This window comes from Haliotis asinina, chromosome 12, assembly GCF_037392515.1.
Source record: "Haliotis asinina isolate JCU_RB_2024 chromosome 12, JCU_Hal_asi_v2, whole genome shotgun sequence".
Taxonomy (NCBI): domain Eukaryota; kingdom Metazoa; phylum Mollusca; class Gastropoda; order Lepetellida; family Haliotidae; genus Haliotis; species Haliotis asinina.
In genome coordinates, this window is record NC_090291.1 from 53,598,871 (window position 1) to 53,620,427 (window position 21,557).

General features: G+C 39.2%; 2 protein-coding genes across 2 annotated transcripts in view; one reads left to right on the plus strand and one right to left on the minus strand.

Moving 5' to 3' along the window:
- LOC137257961 (GDP-mannose 4,6 dehydratase-like) overlaps window positions 1–11,427 on the minus strand; it is a 59,854-nt gene extending 48,427 nt beyond the window's left edge. The window contains exon 1 of the mRNA XM_067795481.1: window positions 11,333–11,427. Within this exon, the coding sequence (XP_067651582.1) occupies window positions 11,333–11,392 (60 nt within the window). The 5' untranslated portion in view covers window positions 11,393–11,427. The remainder of the gene's footprint in view (window positions 1–11,332) is intronic.
- LOC137257960 (uncharacterized) lies at window positions 11,328–20,357 on the plus strand. Its single transcript, XM_067795480.1, has 5 exons — window positions 11,328–11,973; window positions 13,464–13,664; window positions 17,301–17,468; window positions 17,947–18,116; window positions 18,269–20,357. The coding sequence occupies exons 1-5, from the start codon at window positions 11,781–11,783 to the stop codon at window positions 18,827–18,829; spliced, it is 1,293 nt and encodes a 430-aa protein (XP_067651581.1). The 5' UTR covers window positions 11,328–11,780; the 3' UTR covers window positions 18,830–20,357.
- The last annotated feature ends 1,200 nt before the right edge of the window (window positions 20,358–21,557 follow it).

Genomic DNA, 21,557 nt, shown 5'->3' on the forward strand with positions numbered 1-21,557 from the left:
AATGATTACTGTGACATCACTTCCAAATACAGGTTATGGGTACCTAGAATGTAGGTCAGGTTGCCACCTGATCCTTTGGTTCTGATTAAACAAGGATCAGGTCAAGTTAGTGTTCTTGCATTACTACGTTTGCTCCTATAATAATCAAGAAAGCCTATTAAAACTATATAACTGCATACAATGCCATATTCCACTACCACAAACGGATTGCCATAACAAGCAACCACTGGTAACATCACAAAATGGAGAGTACACGCATCGTGATTTTATGTCACTTCACTAAGTCATTCAGATTTGATCTTTGAATTGAGATGGTTTGACTGTGAGCTACAGTAAAGACAGTAAGAGTTGTCTCCCTTCAACTGTAAATCATTTTAACTTTCAGGTTAGACAAGTATGGTTATACTCAGTTTGGACTAGCAATGCAGAAACTGAAAATTCACATTATGGTGGAGCAAAAATCAGTCAAGTAAGGTCAAAAAGCATTTTGAAGGGTTGGTCAGCTAATTGGAACGACAAAGATTTCAGGAATACAGGGTACATTATAAGTTGTTCACCTACGGGCTCGTGGAACATAAACAGACCTCGAGGGTACATGAGTGCATGGCCCCCGAGGGACCAGTGAAAAACGTATTTATCATACCAAACATCTGAAATTTAATTTTAAACTGTCTGAAGCAATTCTGTTGAATGCGACGCAAATCTCCGTTTTGCAGTCGGCACAAGGTAAACAGATTTAGAGTTGTCTCCTTTCCATCGATTTTCAATCGCAAAACATTGGTAATTTCCGTGTTTAATGTGTGATTTAATATTATTCGAGGCAAAGACGTACTACCATGAAGCACCAGAGGAGTTCGGAATTCCCTGCAGTGTAGATTGAAAATAATACATCGCCTGTAAGCAGGGAACATTGAAAATAGTAGAACAGCGCTTAGCCAATCAGAAAGCGACATTCATGTGTGAGGTAAGATAACAACTCTTGTCCCTTTTCAAACCTGTGGACAGCTTATAGCCTCAAGAAGTTTGTAATAACTCTTCAGAATAACATCACTAAGCAACATAGCCAATGAATACACACAAACATAATGGACATAGTCCTGAGGGATACACAATAATTCTTTTTGTACTTAATTCTTGACAGGAATTATAATGTTCCAGAAACTAATAGACAGTCGAACACCACTGTGTCGAACTCTGGTAAGTTGACATCTCGGTTGTCTCAATACAATTTCTTGGTCCTGGCAAAATCTTCATTATTTACTCGATATGGATCTCTTGATATTTTGGATACCTCAATATGATTTCATGGTCCTGACAAACAAAATTACCCCTTAAACCCGATATTTGCACGTATTCTCCAAGTTGACACACACACTGTGGCATGAATCAAAGGTAATGGTTGCATTAGCTAATTAAAGGGGCAGTGATGTTGAGCGATTAACGTTGCTCTACAATGATCTAATTACGAAACCAAGCTGTAAGTCAGTCCGCACCTGCTCCCTCAACCATGATAGACACATGAACTGGGCTACTGTCCAGAATTTTGCAGAATTTCTTCATCCTAAACGGTCAGAAGGGTGGATGCCAATTACATGTCATTATTTGAAAATATCCCTGGTATTTTTTGTCTGATCATAATAAAGTATCCCAGCAGTGTATATTTTTTCTAATACCTGGATGGTAGAGAGACTGATCTAATTTGATCCTATTTCTGTTTTGTTTACCATGATAATTAACCATGCCATGTAAAAATATGACGTCTACAGACATGTAGCAAGTCATTTGTATCATATAAGTCTGATAGACTACAAAGATATATATTTAGATAGTATTGAGGGCTGAACCACAAGTTTCATAGCAAAATTCATGTGTAATGTTTGGTAGTAGGCCCTGGTCTATTATCTATGATAATATAAAACACACATCTCATTTACGTAAATCCGTAAACTAATAACAATGTTTTGCCATTGGTAGAAATTTCTGAAATTTTTTTTAGGTAAAACACTCATTATACCTATTTATCCAAGTACACAGCAAGAGCTTTTATATTTTTTCTTATGTAACAACAAAGTTCCGTTGGTATCCTCACAACAGTTTCAGCCCATAAGTTTTCTCAGGTTGCAATGCAATACAGCGATTACTTCTCTCTTGCTATAACTCGCATTTGAGGGGTTACAAACCTACGTAGTATTTGTCACCATTCACTTGATGGTCAGTTAATAAATTTATTACAGGTGTAATTAGCAGCAACACTACTCAGATTACTTGACAAAGGTTCCCATTTGGCATCTCTGTCTGGAGTAAATAGTCAAGATTATAAATTAACGTCTGGTGTGGCAAATGTGCTACAAGTTATGTAATATGTGCATGTAAGTGATGCAAGAGGGTCTATCAGCTGAGTTACAAACCCAAACATTGATCACAGGATTAACTGATAACACACCGATTGACTAATTACTTATCTTACACAGTGGATTCGTCAAAAGGCAGTGTTTATGTGTGTAGATTTACTAATCAATACTGACTATACCCTGTCGGAAAGTGAGAGAGTAAAAACAACGTCCTTCCTTTCAAAGAATTAACTGCCAAAACATTATACTGAATGATAGCTCATTACTGACATATTAAACTACTTAGAATGGCTGACATCATACAGTTAGTTGCCAGGTGTCCTATTTTTGGTGACCAGAGAGACTATACACAGATGTGAAAAATCTGAAATGATGTATCACTTTTTTGCATATTAGACTGTTGCAAGGCACATGACACAGAGCAGGATTATTTACCAGCTGCAGATGAATGGCATATCGTTTCTTTTATGTGGATATTGATCATGTTGATGGATACATTCCTGAACAAGGTAACAGCCTGACATTGTTGCTATATCTTTAGTCTGTTTTAAACTTAATATTTGCATTTTGCTTTAATATATCTGTTGTAGCATTCATCAGAATCTGTATTACAGACAACATATACTAGGTTGCGCATAGGGCATGACTAACATAGACAATCTATACAATGTTTACATATTACAGTCATGTAATCAATTTTTTTAAGTACAAGTTGACCGTGTGCTTTTTTATTAACTTTAAAAATGTATGCAAATGTGATAACTTAATTAGGGTTAGAAGACAAAATATAACGATGTACACTGACTTCATTGTTTTTCAGTCCTAGCAGTTTTTTATCACTGGCAGATGATTAAACTCCAAAGTGTTTCATTTGTTTTTATAATAATAAAGTAAAAATTACTTTATCTCTGTTGATCAGTCTACACTTAAACTATAAACTGCACATACGGGTGGCACAGCAGAGGTCATGAACCAGTCATGAATTCTTGGATATCATCCAGGTACTCATGGGGTGAGTGAGTGAGTTTAGTTTTACGCTGCACTCAGCAATATTCCAGTCATATGGCGGCGGTCTGTAAATAATCGAGTCTGGACCAGACAATCCAGTGATCAACAACATGAGCATTGATCTGCGCAAATGGGAACCGATGACATGTGTCAACCAAGTCAGCAAGTCTGACCACCCGATCCCGTTAGTCGCCTCTTACGACAAACATAGTCGCCTTGTATGGCAAGCATGGGTTGCTGAAGGCCTATTCTAACCTGGGACCTTCACGGGTCGGTACTCATGGGAGAAAAACAATAACCTTGATAACAAAAGGAACAACCAGTCCATGGAAATCGCTCTGCACCAGTGCCTATTAATCGCTAATTGAGCTGTAGGGGTCGCTTGTTAGCTATAAGTTATCCACTGGTCACGAAGAGGCCCATAGGTTGATGTACCCTTGACGTTAAAGTTCCAGAAACAACCATCGAGGGTACATCAACCCATGGACCCCATGGGACCAGTGAACAATGTACTTATCTTACCAAACACCTCAATGATAATTTTAAACTGTTTGAAGCATGGGTATCAGATCATCCACTTCAAACACCTTGTGTGAATCAAATGATTCAAATCTTGCACCTTGGTGTGTTTCCTGCAGGTATTGTCTTAGTAAAGTTGCCACGGTGTAATTCCTCTTCTTAATAGTCACAGGGACTACATTTGAACGTTTTGTCAATATCTATTTATTAGAATGCAAGGCAAATCCTTTCGCAGTCATTTTTTTTGCAGTCGACACAAGCAAAACAGATTTAGAGTTATCCCCCTTTGACGGTAATTTCCATGCATCATGCATGATTCAGTGTCATTTGAGATAAAAAATTAAATGTACTACCATGAAGTACCAAATGAGTTGCCATTGGCAGTGGAGTACACTGAAATGTTCCTGGCTTGTAAGTGGAGTACACTAAAAATAATAGAGCAGTGTTTAACCAATAAGAAAATGACATTTATGTGTGTGGTAAGATAAATACACACATACACATATATGAAATAGACATATTTCATTCAAGAATATTTAATTCTGATGATTTTGAAAATAAAAGGTTTTCATATCAATGTTCAAACAGAGGTTACATGATAATCTACAGCAGTCTTGATACCTCTTCTGTGGAATCTTTACCTAAATGTTATCTTTACAAAGCCTACAAATCTTTGCTGGATGTTGAAAAGTATTTATGTTGTGATTTACCTTTACATCAAAGAACTGTTATCTCCAGATTTAGATGCTAAAATTTCAAAATTAGAAACAGGAAGGTACACTAATACTGAGAGACATCTAAGGCAGTGTAGCCACTGTAAAAAGAATGATGTAAATACTATTGAACTGTTGAATGTGCACAATATGCAGATATAGAAACAAATACCCTATTGATACTTTAAAGAAACCATACAACCATATGTCTGTTGTCAATATTTTAAACGATTCAAACACAAGAATTCTTTATAATGTTGGAAATTTCCTTTATCATGCAGAGAAGAAGATTAATTTAAAATATGCTCAGGATGGGAAATCTAATGATGTTTGTATTTTGGGCCCGAGGGCCCTTTACTGACTAAAAATGTCTGTCTGATCTTGAAAATACCAATGAAGAGGTGTTGAAGAAGCTCAGAGTTGACTACCAAATATCACTGTCATGTAAAATAACCATAACTTAGATGTTTCTGATACTTTTATTCATCTGAAAGAAATGTATCTAATGAAGTCTGTAATATCTGGCAAGTATATTTACATTTTCATGAAATGAAGAACCTCTGATATTTCTTGGCATTTTACTAACATAATTTTACCACTGTTTACTAGTAAAACATATTCATTTAAGAGACTAGATGGTTGTGTGCATAAACTGCACTGGAGGGCTTGCGACAATGTGAAAAACAGTTTGTGAAAACGTGTTGGCATTGAGCATCAAGGGCCTGAGAAATATCCTGACAGTGCTTGACTACCAGATGTGACAAAAGGACCCTTTCAGACTGGCCCTTAGCATATCATTAGAACACTGATACAAACAATACTACCTGTGAGCATAAACCAAAACGCTGGACTACGATTGTGTTGCCAGTGACACTGAGGGGAAATATATGGATGTGATCACAGCAAAAAGAATATAATATAACAATCTCCCACCCAGTTCTAGCTCACTTTCATAAAACCCATGCTCTGGTGACTTTCAATGGTCACTCCCACAAAAAACCTGGTGACACCCTTTCTACATGGACAAGCATACATGATCAGCGCAAGGTGTGTCTGGATCTAGAATTGCTATTGAGACAGTCCAATGTACTGGATGTCTAGATGTTGGATTCCTGGTGATACATCTCAGTGCAAGGTATGTATGGACTTGCTGTTGAGACAGATCAATGCAATGTCTGTCTGGACTTGCTACTGATACAGCCCAGTGCAAGGTGTGTATGGACTTTCTGTTGAGACAGCCCAATGCACAGTGTGTCTGGATCTAGACTTGCTGTTGAGAAAGCCCAATGCAAGGTGTGTCTGGACTTGTTGAGACAGTTCAATGCAAGGTGTCTGAACTTGTTGAGACAGTTCAATGCAAGGTGTCTGGACTTGTTGAGAAAGCCCAATGCAAGATGTGTCTGGACTTGTTGAGACAGTTCAATGCAAGGTGTGTCTGGATCTAGACCTGCTGTTGAGAAAGCCCAATGCACAGTGTGTCTGGATCTAGACTTGCTGTTGAGACAGCCCAATGCAAGGTGTGTCTGGATCTAGACCTGCTGTTGAGAAAGCCCAATGCAAGGTGTGTCTGGACTTGTTGAGACAGTTCAATGCAAGGTGTCAGCTCCATAGAAAGAGTAATATGTACGTCACCAGACACAGCATTTGATTCATCATCAACCACAACCACAGATGATCTTGGGCAAAGTTATTAAATTCCTCATTATAGAACATATTTTTGTATTCTTAGAGGGAAAGCTAAGAGTACAAAGGCAATTGTAATTGTTAATGCACATATTTCGAGTTTTTGTCACGTTTTTTTGCAAACCAGTGTTACTTAATCACAATAATGACCAGTGACCACATAACTGTCAAATTCAGTTGATCAGTATGCTGACCATTATATTGTGTCTTGTATACATTCCATTTTACCCACCCATTTTAACAGCCAGTTTCAAGTAAAAACACTCCTTTATAAAAATTCATTCAATTCCGATGAAAACGAATTGAATTCACAAAGGGAGATGGTTCCATTCAATGATTCAGTTAATTAGTGAGTGAATCATTACAATCCTACTGTACGTACTATACATTTGTCTTCTGAACAGCACTGATAACTTACAGATGAACAATTCACAACAGAACAGAAAACACAGCAATCTTATCTGTAAATATTTGATCAGGTCATTATCTGCTCTCAGGTCATTATCTGCTCTCACCTATGAATAGTAAATGCAAATGCAGGAAATGAATCGCCAAACAAAAACACTTGGGATTGACACATAAACCTGACAGAATCAATATCTAATTACCTAATCTGTCTTCAACAAAGTGACACTGATTTGTGCAAACACATACATCTATGTCTGAAAAGTACATCTACAATTGCAGGTGTTGTTAGGTTGTTGAGAAGTACTTGATTAACAAAACAAGCATCTTATAGGTCTTGCTAGGAACAAAAGTAACTGTGACTACACCTATTTCAAAATCTTTTAAATTTAGTTTGATGCTGTTTCACTTCCCACTCAGTATATTCAAGCTATATGGTAGTCTCTAACTAAATCTGAAACAATCAATCCAGTGATCAACAGCATGAGCACCAATCTGCGCAATTGTGACACAATGACATGTCAACCAAGTCAGTGAGCCTGATCAACCAATCCTGTTAGTGACCTCTTACGACAAGCATGGATTGTTGAAGACCCATTCTAACCTAGTTCTTCATGGGTATCCGAATCTAGCAAGTCACTCTCTGGTTGGTCAAATGAAAAGTCATTCTGAGGTCATCATAACGGGATGTCCTCACAACCTTGTTTAGAGTGATGAATACAATCCGAAAATGCTCAAAATGTTTTAAACTATTTTGGTGGTACAGGTAGCATGTCAAACAAAATCTGGCAATCTATTTAGATGGAAAATCCTAAACATGCATATTGGTTGATTTAGTCTCATACCAGTATGTATATTTCCACTCTATTAAGGACAATAGTACTGCAGGTTGTCATTAATGGCCACACTCTTTACACTCTACCTGGTCTGGTCATTCAGCCGCTTGCTATTACAGAGCCGTAATTACAGACATGTTTAATTCATGTTATCAGTGCCAACTTCTTCCTGCCTCCTGTGGGCTGGAAGTACAACAGTGTAGTATCCATCACATTATGACTCCTTGTCACCCCTTCCAGTCGGTGGACTACCTACAGCACTGTTTCTACACTGTGGGGAATATCTTATCTTATTATTTCTTTTACCTCTTGGTTAAACATACATTGAAGATAAACTTTCCGTACTTTAACAAGTGATAAAAAACATTTTAAAAATGTTATGCCTTATCAAGAATTCAAGAATGTGACACATATTTAAATAGAATGAGTGAGTGAGGACTCAGCGACCGAGGGGAGTGAGTGAGTGAGTGTGGACTACAGTTTTATCCCACATTTAGCAATATTCCAGCAATACCAAAGCGGGGACACCAGAAATTGGACTTAAATAAAGACTAGGAAAGGGCATCCAGCCTACACATGTTCCACACTGATCTTAAGCCAAAATAGAGACATGGCATTGGCTGTCACATAAGTGTTGAACTGGTCCCCAAAAACCCATGTGGGTTGTATTTCACTATTTGGCATCAGAGCCGACAATATGTCCAGTCTCGGTTAATGCACTGATACTATGGCAGGTGGTGTGGATTCCTGACATAATACTGCACTAGGTGTATTTAGGATTTACAGTCAGCCACATCATAATTATACTACCCATCAAAAGTATAAACTCACTATAAGCACTCACTGTATGTTACGTATATATTTGATGCTACATTGATGATGAATTTCTCCACTAACACGGAGGAACCAGCTGCAAACCTTATGCAGATGAATTGCACAAGGATCCTGTTTCAAACTGGTGGAAAGCATGAGCAAATATTATGTGAACAAGTGTGTTTTGGTGTACAGTTTTGATAAGAATTTGCTAATTTTCACAGAGCTTCATCATATACGGTATTTCACGTGTGACAATCACCTTTTCAATGTTCCAAATTTGCTTTACAATACATCAGTTCATGTGTGAACAGCTCCTTCAAAAATCGGGATATTTTAAAAAATTGAGTTTAGACCAGTTGACTTAAGCAAATGGCTACATTTACTGTCTACACAACTGATTGATAGTGTAACTGGAATATTGCACAATTGAAAATGAAAGGCATTTAACACAGAAACCAAATCACCACCTTGTCCTGCACTCCCAAACACTTACAACATGTCATAGAACACCACTATGTCTAAATATGTCTAAATAGGTACGTAATATCAAACATTCCCAACATTCAATTTCACATTTCAGGTAAACTCAAGAAATATTACAACCTTTGTGTTTGCCCTGGTTTTCTGTACGTATGAAAATGTCGGGTATGTTTTAACAATCATCAGGATAAATGTGAGCAGATTTATTTGTTACTTGAAGCACTGAATGTCTGAAACTAGGAAATCTGGAATAGGATTTAAATATTGTGTCCATGTGGGAAATCGAATCATAATCTTCAGCGAAATATCTAACCTCTAGGTTTGAAGGTGAAGAAGAAATATTGAAGGCCTAATTTTGGCAAATACAGTTAGCTGTCACAGCTGCATCGTATCAATATCAAAGTGGTAGTGAGATCAAAAGTGTGTCATATTGTACACCATCAGATGTTGCTGGAGAGAAATGATCAATGGTAAAAAACTACAGTATATCAGTTGTATACTTGTACAATCTACTCATACATCAATCAATAACAAAATGGCAATGTTGGCTGTTTCTGCATGGCACTAACTACAACACCTTGAATGGCAATGGGCGGTTACCACAGCGAAGGTGAGTGATGAAGTCAATGGAAGATGTGCTTCAGTGACAATCTTTTCACTGCTACATTTTATCAGATGTTATTGCTAATATTGACTTGAATATTTCTGAAAGCTTTGTAACATATTGCACCATTAGTCACAAAAACCATTAAACTGGGTTTCATGACGATGCACTTGAAATAACCAACAATGCACAGATGATCAAACTTGGGACTGAAATCATCAATACTGTGAAATGACGAATACAGCTTCTAATCATAGTTTGTTATGAATTAATTGATTTAATTTTCTCACAGGTTATTTCATCTGTGCTAAAATCAAACAGAACAAAACATATATGTGATGTATCACACATTAAGCGCATAAAGAGGTATCAGTCCCAATTACTGATCAGCTAATCACAAACTTCAAAGCTCACTTCCCTAAACCTGATCAGCATCAGATGTCCCTCATTGTCTTAGTCATTGCTTTATTACAATGTGTAAGGTAACGAACCAGTGGGAAAACATTTGGAGACAGATTTGGTTACAAAACCTGTATCTCTCAACGACATTCGCCATCAAGGTTATTTAATCACTAATCCCTGTGAAACAAATGACACTAATTGTATTCTTGTTTCAACAGTCTGTAAACACATTAAAATTAAAAGAGCATCACACCGGAATCTCACCAGCAATGAGAGGTATAGTCTTGTGAGTCTACTGTTGTGTCTACTTATGAACATAATTGACAGACAATAATCACAATTAAACTAAAGAAGTCTTGATAGGCCAAGTAATGACCAAGAAAACTAAAGACTTAAGTTAGTGGTATGATAAAATGTTTTCGTCAATAGCACACACTCTCCAACCACCAAGTGATTGCTCATGTGCTTAATCAAAATCTGATCATTATTACCCAAGATACCCCAAGCAGCCTGTTAGGCGCTAGAAGGTTATGTCCAATTTCAGCATATTCTGACATATCTGAATACGCCAGAGACATGTTAACCATGTTTAAGGACATAAGAGACACATTGTCTGCAGGTAATGCACCATCACTAAATCCCATGAAATAATGCACACCAACTGTAATCCTGTTTCAATAGTTTGTAAACACTTTACTTAAAACAACAACATAAGAACATTCGACCCATAACGAGATAAACCATCTCATGAATCAAACTTGAAAGAATAACTGATATACAATAATCCTCACCAGTCATTAAACCAGTAATTAATGAATGGCTAATTAGTAAATATACCAGACACTAAAACAGATAATGTTATGTTGACTTTTATGAAGAAAATGTTCTTGGTACAGAGATAATCATGAGCTGTTATGTCACACTGACATAGTAAATTCATAAACGATTTCTTGTGCTTTATATGAATTTATCCTCCAAAAGTTATGACATACTTAAAAATAGTTCATGCGATAATTATGACAATAAATGTTCTTAGATGTCTGATTATACCCTGTATCACCCAAGCATTTGCAGGGGATGGGACGGGTGGGGTGGGGGGTAATTTGTTGTCATATGTATGGATAGAAGGGGGATGGAAGCTTGCAGCTTACAATGTGTTACATGTCGGAAGGTTTGAAAATAAACCCAGTAATTTCTTTTTAGTTAAAAAAATCGTTATTAACAATCATACTCAGGCTGACAGACATGTCAATGATTCCGTGTGAATATTTCGGTAGTTAGAGATATTGAATATTATCCTTCCTGTTAACCCCTGTGAATGTTTCATTCACGCTGAACCCATTCTGGGTGATTGAGCAACCGGTATGTCGCGTTACAACAAGTACCTGCACGTGAAACAATCACTGTGTGCAACTTGGCATGTTATCCAAATCACGTTTCATTAATTACAAAACGTATTTTTGTATAACAATCTCCCATTACGAACTTCTGTCTTTTAAAACGTAAAGCCAATACCTGTCCTGTAATGCCGGTGATAAGAGCAACTCTTCGTTCGCTTTCTTGTGAAGACGCCATCTTGCTGTCGTGGATTCCCTCTACAGTCACGTGGTTCATCTAAATATAGCCTTTAGATATCACGTGACAGTCCACGTTGTCGCTGCGCTAAGAATAGCCCGATTACTCGCCTGTTGGGTCTAATTTTAGACCGGATTTTCCACAATGGTATACGGCACATTTGAGAGTGTCAAGTGGTGATTGGCTGTTTCCTAGCAACGAACGACGCGTCCCTTTGCTCTCGACCAATGGAATGTTGATTGTTTGCCCTGCTTTGTTGTCCCCTTGAAAGCGGCACAAGGTACGATCGCGACATGTTGTAAATAAGTAAAGGTATTAACTGTTATCCCCAGCAGTTCAACGGATGCATTTTACCCGTTAGGATCACATCTGGACGATAAAATCAGCCATGAACGAGAATGAAGTCGCGATGTCTCGTGGTGTGAATATATTTCTCCAGTCAATCGGATTACAAGGATATATATCCAGCTTTCTTCACAAGGGCTACGATCGCGAGACAGACCTACAGTATATAGGGGAGGACGATTTAGATGAAATGTGCATTACTGATCCCTCGCATCGGCGTGACCTACTTTCGGCAGGTGAGTAGTGCAACAGCTGTCTGAACTTCGGGTGAGCCAGGTAATCGCACAAGGACTTACAGGGGTCTTATCGACTAATAACTTATGATCTATATGTACTCAGTCATAATCTGTTTTACTGCGATAGTTATACAAGGGCTAACAAGTATATGTTTGCATATACAGGGATTTCTGAAAGCTTCTTATCATTTTGTTTTTCATGGAAACAATTTAAGTGATCGATAGAGCTGTATCGTGGTTCGTTTGTTTTTAAGCTATATTATATCGTGTATGTCAGATGTTTTAACCCAAGAAGTTACTAGTTTTACCCATAATGCACTGTGACATTTGTTATTGCTGAATGGTAATTAGGATTATGTTCCAAATGTATAATTATGTTATCTGTATATTGACTCTGGAGAAAATAACATCATGGGGAATGAGGCCAGGTGGCTGTTTCACAAGACAGGGTCGATGATCCGCTTGGCTGGTTTCGTGGCGTGCTTTGCGTGTTCATTTGAGAGCGTCAGTGGTCTGACAAACTACCCGTAATTGTTACAGTTTTACCCAGCACAAAAACGCGTTAATGACCCGAGGTTTGTCGTGTTGATTGGTGATTGCACAATCAATCTTGTACGTGCCGCTAGATGGCCGGTACTCCAGTGATAATGAATGTGGACTGTCTACAGGGCGTGGACACAAGGATAAACTAAACAATACGCTGTTTGACTATGCTTCTATAATTGCATGACGTCTTAACACTGAATGTATAAGTATTATATACAATAAATTGTGTTCGGATGGCTTTGTTAATGGTGCATTAGGATGTGTCTTCACATGGGTCTGGTAATTCTGTTTTGGAATGTGTTGATTTCATGGGCATGTTGAACATATGAGGAATGTACGGAAGATTGGTGGCAATTATCCTTGGGCTAGAATTGGTCTTCAGTGACCCATGTCGTGAGAGGCATCTTGTTGACTTAGTTGACACATGTCATCGTATCTCAATTTGCGTAGATCGATGTTCATGATGTTGATCACTGGATTGTCCGGGCCAGGCTCGATTATTTATAGGCCATGGCCATACAGCTGTAACATTGTTGGGTGTAGTGTTGAGCAACAAATAAACTAATTGTCATTAGTGGTAGAAACGAGTCAGTAAGTGACTATATCACGGCGAGTGGCGCCGGGAATGAGTTTCACTCATTGTAACCATTTGAGGAATCGACAACCGTCCCGAAGGTTACTTTAACCATAGGACTACCCCACCGCCCCAAGTCAGTGTTGCTACTAACCCAACGCAATGGTGGAATTGGAAGTGATGGGCTGATGTTTAGTAGTAGTAGTAGTAGTAGTAGTAGTAGTAGTAGTGGTGGTGGTGGTGGTAGTGGTAGTGGTAGTGGTAGTGGTAGTGGTAGTGGTAGTGGTAGTTCTTGTTGTTGTTGTTTATTTGTCGTTGTCGTTGTCGTTGTCGTGTCAAATTCATCAATGCCGGTACTCTTTCTCCACAGCTAAGAAGCACAAAATCAGTGAGGAGAGCAAGTTATTGGAATGGCTGCGAGGGTATGAACTGGAGCATTACTTCGTCGGCTTCATCGGCAGCGAGCTCGTGGACCTGGACGACATAGCACGTCTAAGTCTGCCCGACGTCAACGTGTACGACGAACTGGAGATGACAATGCTGGGGCACCAACGGCGACTAGAGAGGGCAGGTGCGTTGACTGTCTAGTTCTTCACTGTCCGACCTACACTGGTTCCACACTGTAACAAGTCACACACAGGGACTTGCGTGAATGTGGTACACAAACGCTTCCAAAACACCCACAACCGCCTTGTCTTCCTTTAGGAAGCCGAAATAAAACGTACAGCGCCAAAATTGATATGTAAATCGTTATGAAAACATTATACGGCTGAACATAGTCTCCGAAACAGTGACCCAGAATACAGCCATGTACACATGATATCAAATACATCGAATACAATCCTTAGAAAGCAACCATGAATATATGATATCAAATACATCGAGTACAATAATTAGAAAGCAACCATGTATACATGATATCAAACGGCGAATACAATAATCAGTTCCTCTTTGCTTCATTTTTTAGACAGAATTAAATCTGTGCCTAGACTATCTTTTACTTGTGATATTAAGTGAAACACTTATGTTTTGCCCAGTAATGTTCTACATAAAGTGTTAGAGACCTTTCCACGAGTAGAATCACATCAGTCCGTAAAATGGAGTTATTCCACGAATTATAGAAGCTTTAGCTAACACAATAATTGTAAACATATGTCCACGCGATAGTTTACTGGGTGGTACTGTGATGTTGTTATAGTGTATACCTAATACGATGATTTTATCTGATAGTTTTATATTTTATGTTTTCTCCCTCTTCATTTTCGTCTTCAAACCTCATCTGTCACACCGACCCTGAAACAAGTATACCCACTGCATTCCATCTAAAGTCTAGAATCCATCTAAAGTCTAGAATATTGGCAAGTCTGTATACCTGCAGTGTTTTGATAAGGAAGAAAGAGTCAAGGCTCCTGTTTATATACCGTATAAAGATAATTTTGGAACTATTTCTGTAAATATCACTCAATTCAATCACCTTCCACCCCCAATTCTTCCCAATCACGTCATCAGTGAAATACGAGCGACCCCTGTACTACAGATATGTGAAATGAAAGTGGGTGGAATGCACGGAATGTATAGTATAAGCCAACATAGTGTAGATTCTCCACGACAGCTGACACTGTCACCAGTAAGACTGTAATGACTACCTTGGATTAAAACGTCATGCTTAACTGGTAACAGATGGTTTAGAAGCCCCCTCGAACGTAATCCTGTGGAGTGAGATTTTCCAGATTTAATTCCGTTTAACAATATTTTCAGAGAAACTGTTAATGACAGACCGCTGCCTTTAATGCAGCAAATAAGTACTACGTAATGGCGACAGTGTGTTGGTTGTGATCGGGTAACCTGTTTTGAAAGACCGTAAGCAACTCAAGTATAGTGATGTTATACCTTCATTCTATTGGAAAAGATGTTTATGTGGTGTTATCAAGTCAGAGGGCAAACCGTGACTGCGAAACTGCATCGTTTGAAATATGTTCCCATGAGAAACTTTCATAAGCAATAGGAATAGACGTATGACGTAACTAGGTCAAGCTATATATATCATTGTAACCTACATTCGCGTCTCTTGTTTAATTCCTCAATAACAGTAGCCTAGTTCTGAACTCAAACTATGAACATTTGACAATGGTAAGGTTTGCTATGCATTGTGAACATGATCTTAAAATCTGCTCTCTCCACATAACATACCCATAAGTCTCCGCCCGAAAACATTTACTGGGTTGCGTTCGCCATGGGCACGCATCCTATCACGACAAAAAGTAGTCGGCGACCTTCAATCTTGAATCAGGGCCAGGGAACCCATCATCATATACACCGTCATAAATCGTCACCTCTCAATCCTCATTTCATCATCCCAAACTGTGACCCACTGGAGATACTTATACTGATGTTTCATCAAGTGCGTCATACGACTTACACGAAACGAGTGTGAAATTTTGCACAAGCGAGGGCAATACACACTTGTATACGAGTTTCGTGTAAGTCGTACATGGAAAACTCGCGAGCGCAATAATTTCTTCATTTTCCATGTAATACAGTTCGTTCTACAACCATGTATAGCGCTTTAACGTTATACTAGTTCAGGGCGAAAGTGTGGTTTATTACACTACTCATGGTGTTGAGAACGCTTGCGTTCGAGCGCTTTAACGTTATAATCGTTAAGGGCGAAAGTGTGCTTTATTACACTATACATGGTGGTAGAGCGAACCGTGTTTCTTTTCTGAGATGCCGCAATAATTTCTAAGCCTAATTTCGATTAATCTATGGCAGAAAACAAACGACGGTGTCTGTGGCCTAAATTAAGAATCCTCGCACAGGACTAGCTGACGCGCTGTTCTTTTGACGTGTCAGCCCCCTACGTTAAGACAAACGTTACTAGAAAAACAAGGATGAACAGTTTGGTGACGGTTTATGTCCGGGTTAAATATCTTTTCTAGATCATTTTAATTACATCGTAAACCATAGAAGGCAATATGACCGTCTCATTTCTACTACCTAAAGTTTAGATCAGTACATTCAGCTGAAGCTGATTAGTCATGCGACATTCCACGATTGCGTTATGGGAATGTAAACACTGCAAACATGACCGTGTCTCTGTAAAATTTTGAGTCGAACTATGAGACATTTTATCCTTCGGAAAACACAAACGTAATGTTTCCACCGGTGATGTTAGCTGTGTGATGCAACTGCAAACCAAGAAACTCGATGCGACGAAGCAGTTTACTGTGGGAGGCTGTACGAGGCGATGGCAGCTGACATCCATCGTGACGTCGGATACATTGTGACATAAAGCAAAAAAGTTCGATTTCGAGGGGGCAGACTGGAACGGCGCAGTGACGTCAAGACATCGTGACGTAATGCAAAAGTGCACATTATCGTCTGATAAAGTATTGTCGGCGCCTTTGATCTTTCACCGAAGCATCTTAGAAATGTTCATTTGTTCTGTACAACACGGTAACCAAGTCTGACGGTTTATTGAAGTCACGTTCAGTTGTTTAATGAGTGAGTGAGTTAATATTTAACGTCACATCGGCAATATCTCAGCCATATCGTGACGAGAGTTGTTAAATGACGCCACAGACGACGAAATACTGAAACAATGCCACACTATTTAAAATATGACATGATTTATTTTCAACTATATGGGTAATAACGATTTCACCTTGGATTTTTATTTCAATGCCCTGACGTCATCAATTACATGACTCGCAATGCTAAGTCAAATACTTGATGACGTCCCAATGCCATGACATAGCTGCACTGCAAGTCACTGAAAACTAATGAACAGTAATTTTCATGGTAAATAAATTCTTACTCTTGTGTCATATGATATCAAATATATCAACACTTGTTGATAAAAGTAAAAATAACGTATCAGCTAGTGATGATATAACTGACATCAGTAGATAATTTGGTGAGATTCTCTATACATGAGCTGTTTACGAAACACGATTTACGACTGGATTAGTGCACACTGCGGTTTACGTCCTCATACAAGAGTGAAGCACTATATATGACTGTCGCAAATCTATGTGTCACACATCAAGAACTTTTAGCGCTATCAGTCTTACACTAGGTTTACTTGGAGTGTGGGGATTATACGATCTGCTACCCAGCAATCGCATGCACTGTTTCCTAATGCATAATACAACAAGGTCTACAGCAAGAAGTTGCAGTGTACTATAGTGTTTTGTTGTCTCGGCAGTGCGCCAGTTGAACAAGCGTCGAAGGACTGAAGACTCTGATCTCGAGGTTCCCGTTGCGGAGGGGTTCTGGGGTAAACCCACCAACCTCGATGACGCCAAGTACGACTTCCTCTGCGTGGAGGCCACCATAGCATCCACACGGGACGCCTCCCGAAGTCACAAGATAGGTAAGCCACCGCTTGTGAATTAATTTTAGACCCACTCAGATGTCCCCACTTAGCAAATTACAACATTAGCAAGTGAGACCTTAAGTGAGACCCGAGTATATTACTTGATCTCGTCACGCCAAAGGCCCAAGTACGATTCACAACAGGGGTACAATGTATGAAGCTAATTTCTGTGGCTCATGCCTTGATATTGCTAGAATACTGCGAAAAGCCGTGAAAATCCATTATGTCCTATCACTTTGATGCCACCTGTTCACGCTGAGAGTGAGTGAGTACTTGTTTAAGGATCTAGCAATATTCCAAACCAGAAACGGGCTTCACACATTGTACTCATGTCGGGAAGAGTACCGGGTTTCCTTCGCGAACGCCTTAACCACTAGGTTGCCCCAAAGTCCCAGTCATGCTAACACTATATTGACCCGTGAAGATGTGAGTTGGTCTACTGAGTCCTCGTCCAACAATGTGCTTGTTTTCGCAGACTTCATGGTCGATTCCGGAAGTGACGTCACAACGTTACAAGAAGATCTTTTATACACCTTAAATCCGGAACTCATCGGACCAATCAACAGCAAGGGAGTTCACACTTCCAGGAGGAAGAACCTGTACAGAGCCAAACTCAGCATCGGAACCCAAGACCTGGAAATAGAGGTAAATTGTCAGCGTTCGGCAAAGTAACGTCTGACTTTTAAAACACATGCATATGTTGTATTTTATATTTTATTGAGTAAGGACTGTGAATACTGTAAATGCTCCAATGCAGGAATCACAAACTATAAATACGTTTTATTGGGTTTTTTCAGGTTATGGGAGAATCTTATAATTCATTGGGAAGTCGTGTTCTACGTCATTTCCGGCATTACATCACAGGATCCAAACATATATGGCTACGTGGTGACTTCTTTGATCCAACTATGTCGTCTGTCCTAATGAATGCAAGCCGACCCGATGATTCTTCCGATTGCAAGAAACAAGCCCCTACCATTCACGAAACAGGCGAGTCGTCTCAGAAACAGTCAGGCGAAACAAAGACAGTGACATCACAAGATACCACCATGACGTCACACAATACCCCAACGTCACACCAGGCGTCGAATTCCCCTGAAATAACAGACGACAATATCGTCCACATAAACCCACAAGGCGTTATGACACACGATAATGAAAAGGCAGCTGGGGGTTCTGCACTGGAGGTCAGTGCACCCTCGGATAGCGACAATGGTGACTCTGGGGATTGTCTACGTGCAGCAGAACAGGTTCGCGGATGTTTCAGCGGTGGTGGGGGAGAAACAGATGACAATATCCCCGGAAAGCTTTCAATACATAACGGCCACCAATTACACAATGGAGACACTAATTCATGATGAAAACAACGGGAATTAAATCCTTCCCTCTGACGCGCCAACCATGATGTATGCAGCCATGGTGATTAAGGCACCATGAATGACAATGGCACCGATGGCGGTAAAGCAAATACTGGATCCAGCTCGATGTGTTCTCGCTCCATGGCGACTGTATGGCATAGTGTGGAGACTACAAAGAAACAGTAATATTGCTTCGCATTACACACTGTTGCCGGGACCTGGAGTCAATACGCTCCACTGGTGGGGATGTATCACTGGAGGCAGAATAGCCCGGATGATCGAGGCTGCAGGTCTGGTGTCATCCACCTGTTCCTTGTCAATGCTTCTTGATAACGTGACTGCAGAGTTGCAAGTATAATGGTGCTACTGTCTACATGCGATTTGCAGATGAAGCTCGGTCATCTCTTACACCACATCACCGATCGTGTCAGTGAAACAAAGAATGGCGAAACAATGCGGACATTAAATATTGTATACCCTTTCCTCAGAAGTGCGGGTATTGGTGACATCGGTGTCGCCAATAACACATTCCCATAAATCTACAACATTCCCTCCTTATCGCACTGGCCAATGTAATGCCAGAAGCTTGTGCGTATAAATCACCATTAGTTAGTTAGCGATGACACCAGGTGTTCGCAAAAATGAGAGGGTATCTGTGACACTCACCGAACTGAAATCCCACATACCGCCATGCTCTGCTGTGGAGGAGCTCATATCTCCAACAAGTGTTGGCCCGTATGCTCGATGTTTTCCTACACTGCTAGACCTGAGATCAGGATGTGATCTACACCCAACCACAGTTGAGCCTTACTATAACCCAGCCCCTAAATAACACATACGGTCACATGTTCATAGATAGTAAAAGTGTGATGGACACTATTTTTACCACTGTATATTCATATGCAGTTTTGTTATTACGTATATTAAATATTACAGATTGTTATCTATTCAGCTATGTTCAAGCTGTGATGATCAGCATGTCTGTAAGATGGTTCATAACCATCTCACAAATAGCCAACAGCTAACACAACTGTAGAATGCAGTCAAATAAAGTTTGAACTAGACTGTTAAGCCACTATGTCGCATACATAATTTCTTAATAAGATTTTTACCAAAGATACTTACATGAATTTTTATATCCATTTTAAAACATTTTTGTTCACATTTATTTTATTAATTCTTTTTTATTTCATGCATTCATCACACTGTGCAATCATTCTCCCAGAGAATTCGTATTTGTTAGTTTATTAAATTTTATTTTTTCAGTCACGCATATCTAGATATCACTGCCCAAAATACGTTATATGATCAATCTACATACACAAAGATTCATAGGGCCATTTGGTATCATACTTGCAACATTGACTTCTCTTCACATTCCGTGTTCCAGTTAATGATTCACATTTTCAATGTGCAATTAAATATTGCTCAAGTAAATGTCAACATGTAATATGTTATTTATAGAAAGTACGTTTTATTTGTTACTGTTTTGTACTTGTGAGCATAAACTCTTACTTGTTCACCATCAGAATTTGTTGTTGCATGTTTTTTCTTCACATTCAAACATGTCGAGAGATGGTCTTAAAATTGCACTTAAAAACCACACTCTACACGTGGTTGAGTTTTTAACCCCGGAAAGCAGATGGCCGTAGTAAAAGCGTTATGGCCGAGGGCTTCTGCAAATGATAATGCCCTGAAAAAAATAGCGTTACCGTTATTATAGCTAAAATGAATAGAATTTTTTATAAAAGAATAATAAAAACACCGGCATCGGTTTAGAAGCATTTACTGCCAACAACAAAACGACGGAGGTCACTGACACAGATTTTACAAATATAGACACGTCATAGAACTACACAGATGACGTCACTATTGAAAGTGACGACATTCGACCTTGACCTTTGCTCATACTACCAGCCGCCATTGTTTTCAGTGATCAACAACGTTTGACTTCAAGTCGATGTTTTCATTGCTGTATGTTGTCATTTATGGCATAATCGTTATGGATGGCACAAGCAGGAAAGCGCATAATGGCACAGGCACATGTGACGAATATGAACCAGATATAAGGTCATAATGAACCCAAGTTTAAACGAGCCGAAGGTGATTGAACTTCAACAGCTGAGCTACTTATGACGTCACGTAACAACGGGCTTGATAATGGCCCGTCGTCAAGCATTTTGCGGGCGTTATCGAGCGGTCGTTTTCATGATAATTCTATCCATTTTAGCTATAAAACTTGATAACGCCCGCAAAATGCTTGACGACGGGCCATTATCAAGCCCGTTGTTACGTGACGTCATAAGTAGCTCACCTATTGAGGTTCGATCACCTTCGGCTCGTTTAAACTTGGGTTCATTATGACCTTATATCTGGTTCATATTCGTCACATGTGCCTGTGTCATTATGCGCTTTCCTGCCTGTGCCAACCATAACAATTGTAGCATAAATGACAACATACAGCAATGAAAACATCGACTTGAAGTCAAACGTTGCTGATCACTGAAAACAATGGGGGCTGGTAGTGTGAGCAAAGGTCAAGGTCGAATGTCGTCACTCTCAATAGTGACGTCATTTGTGTTCTATGACGTGTCTATATTTGTAAAATGTGTGTCAGTGACCTCTGTCGTTTTGTTGTTGGCAGTAAATGCTTCTAAACCGATGTCGCTGTTATTATTCTTATTTTATTAAAAATTCTATTCATTTTAGCCATAATAACGGTAACGCT